This window comes from Rhea americana, unplaced genomic scaffold (genome assembly GCF_003343005.1).
Source record: "Rhea americana isolate MKP2758 unplaced genomic scaffold, rheAme1 scaffold_285, whole genome shotgun sequence".
NCBI classification, from domain to species: domain Eukaryota; kingdom Metazoa; phylum Chordata; class Aves; order Rheiformes; family Rheidae; genus Rhea; species Rhea americana.
This window is the reverse complement of record NW_028186407.1, coordinates 238,492-240,733: the sequence shown is the minus strand read 5'-3', so window position 1 is coordinate 240,733 and position 2,242 is coordinate 238,492. Positions and strand designations below refer to the sequence as shown.

Genomic DNA, 2,242 nt, shown 5'->3' with positions numbered 1-2,242 from the left:
TTTTTTTTTTTTTTTTAATGTAAACTTTGTGCATGATGTTCATTTCTGAGTAAATGAATTGTGGACTATTTAGTTCTTATATAGGAATCTGTTGGAGTGCTTTTGTTTTGTGGAATTTTTTCATTCCTTCTCTTTTCTCCCCTCATTAGATGATTTTTACTTATCTGTGCCAGAGAACTACCACTACCTGAATCAATCTGGATGTATAGTGGATAAGACAATCAGTGACAAAGACTCTTTCAAGGAAGTCATTGTGAGTTGTTTTGTTAATTCTTTATGCTTTAAGGGTGCTGGTARTGCAAATGCCTGGACCTATTGATAGAGCAGAGCACAAAGCTTTCTTATGTTTACCTGTGCTTTTCTTGACTTTCAGGTACTACATGGCATTATATTATACAGGCAGTAGACTTACATTTTCTGATAAAATTTCACTGCCGTTTTGAGCATTTCTCTACCTTGCTTCCAATAACTGATTTTACTTTTATCATTTCTAATTGTGCTATAATTTAGTGAAATGATTACATTTTGGAATCCAAAGAGTATCAGTTGGAAAGACAATAGGACATTCATATGCCTTTGCCCTTCCATTTATGTCCAGCTGCAGTGACACTTACAGGAGTTTTGAATAATTAATGTATCCATTTGTATTTGTGTCAAAATTCTCCATATGCAGTATTGATTGAAGAAAGATGTTATGGAGTAACTGTAAGTGTAATCCCTTTGCTGTGGTAGCCTGTATCTGAAATAAAACCCAGCAATATAAACAAGGGTGTTCACAGACAGTGTGTTTTGATGTCACGCTTTAAAATCTGACTCATGCCGAGCAGCCTCAGACTACAGAGTTACGCTTTGTTCCCAATTCTAAAAGCTCAAAAAATATAGTAGTAGAATTCCTTTTCCTCCTTTACCCTCCTCTAGTATAAATAGAACTACTGTAAATGTAGTGAGATGGCTGGCTATGTTTATAAAAAGGCTCATTTTCATGTCTGTTCATTAGTTATCTGTGTGGAATTACTCATATAAAACTGTCAAAAACATGCAGCAATCAGAAAGCACCCTGTCTTCTGTGGGATGGCAGGCTTATTTTATCAGATGTTTTATGTTGCATGTTTTATCAGACATTATATCACATACATGTGAATTTTCACTGCTTTTTCATTTTAAAGCTTTATACAGATCGTACAATGTTGGGATTGCACCAAGTGGGCTTTTTTAATTCTTTGGTTGAAGTTAGGAGATCCAGTTATATGGAGTAATTTACAGAATATAGTTGAATAAAATGGAAACACAGATTAAAAACCTGGTCCTGATGGAGACCTTTTGTGGAACAGCTTTATATCTAATACCTACGCTAATGTTGGCAATTGACTACAGTGATTAGTCTATACAAACTTTTAAGATAATTGCTAATTGCTTACCATATTACTGAATTGATATGTGATAGATTTTAAAAAAACAACAAAAATCACATTTAATATCCTTCACCAAATTATTTTTGCTTAGATATTTTAATTTCTTTGCCAAAATGACGAATTACTGTCTAATGGATGCAGCAGTTATTTTTACTGTAAAACCTCCTAATCTAGTGTGGTGAAGGGTGTTGGCAAAGTTGTTAGATTATCTACACTATAGTCACATAGCTTAAGCTGATTAGCATGACATTTAATTTATGCTAATTATCCCACAGCATGTAAAACATGAAGTTAACTTGACAGTTAGGTTTGAATTCTCCTGTAAATAGAGACATATTTGGAATACCGAATGAGGTTGCCCCTCTGCTTTCCTAGAATAGGAGAAGGGCCAGAATTTTGCAGTTTACACTCTCCTGTCTTCTTGTATTCTGTTTTTCCTCTTTCATATTCTTTCGTATAATTAAAGTCTTAGAATCATAGAATCAGTAAGGTTGGAAAGGACCTCTGGAGATCATCTAGTCCAACCACCCCCACTCAAGCAGGGTCACCTAGAGCATGTTAGACAGGGTTGCATCCAGGCAGGCCTTGAGTATCTCCAGAGAAGGAGACTCCACAACCTCTCTGGGCAACCTGGTCCAGTGCTCCGTCACTCTCACAGTGAAGAAATTCCCCCTCACSTGCAGGCAGAACTTCCTGTGCTTCAATTTCTGCCCATGGCCTCTTGTCCTGTCACATGGGACAACTGAAAAGAGTTTATCCCCGTCCACTTGACACCCTCCCTTCAAGTACTTGTGCACATTGATAAGATCCCCCCCCCTCAGTCTTCTCTT

The 2,242-nt window shown here is 36.7% G+C and overlaps 1 protein-coding gene across 2 annotated transcripts in view; it reads left to right on the top strand.

Moving 5' to 3' along the window:
- Window positions 1-2,242, top strand: part of MYO10 (myosin X) — a 175,284-nt gene that overhangs the window by 103,080 nt on the left and 69,962 nt on the right. For both annotated transcript variants that reach the window (XM_085308869.1, XM_085308870.1), the window contains exon 9: window positions 150-253. In XM_085308869.1, the coding sequence (XP_085164995.1) occupies window positions 150-253 (104 nt within the window). The remainder of the gene's footprint in view (window positions 1-149; window positions 254-2,242) is intronic.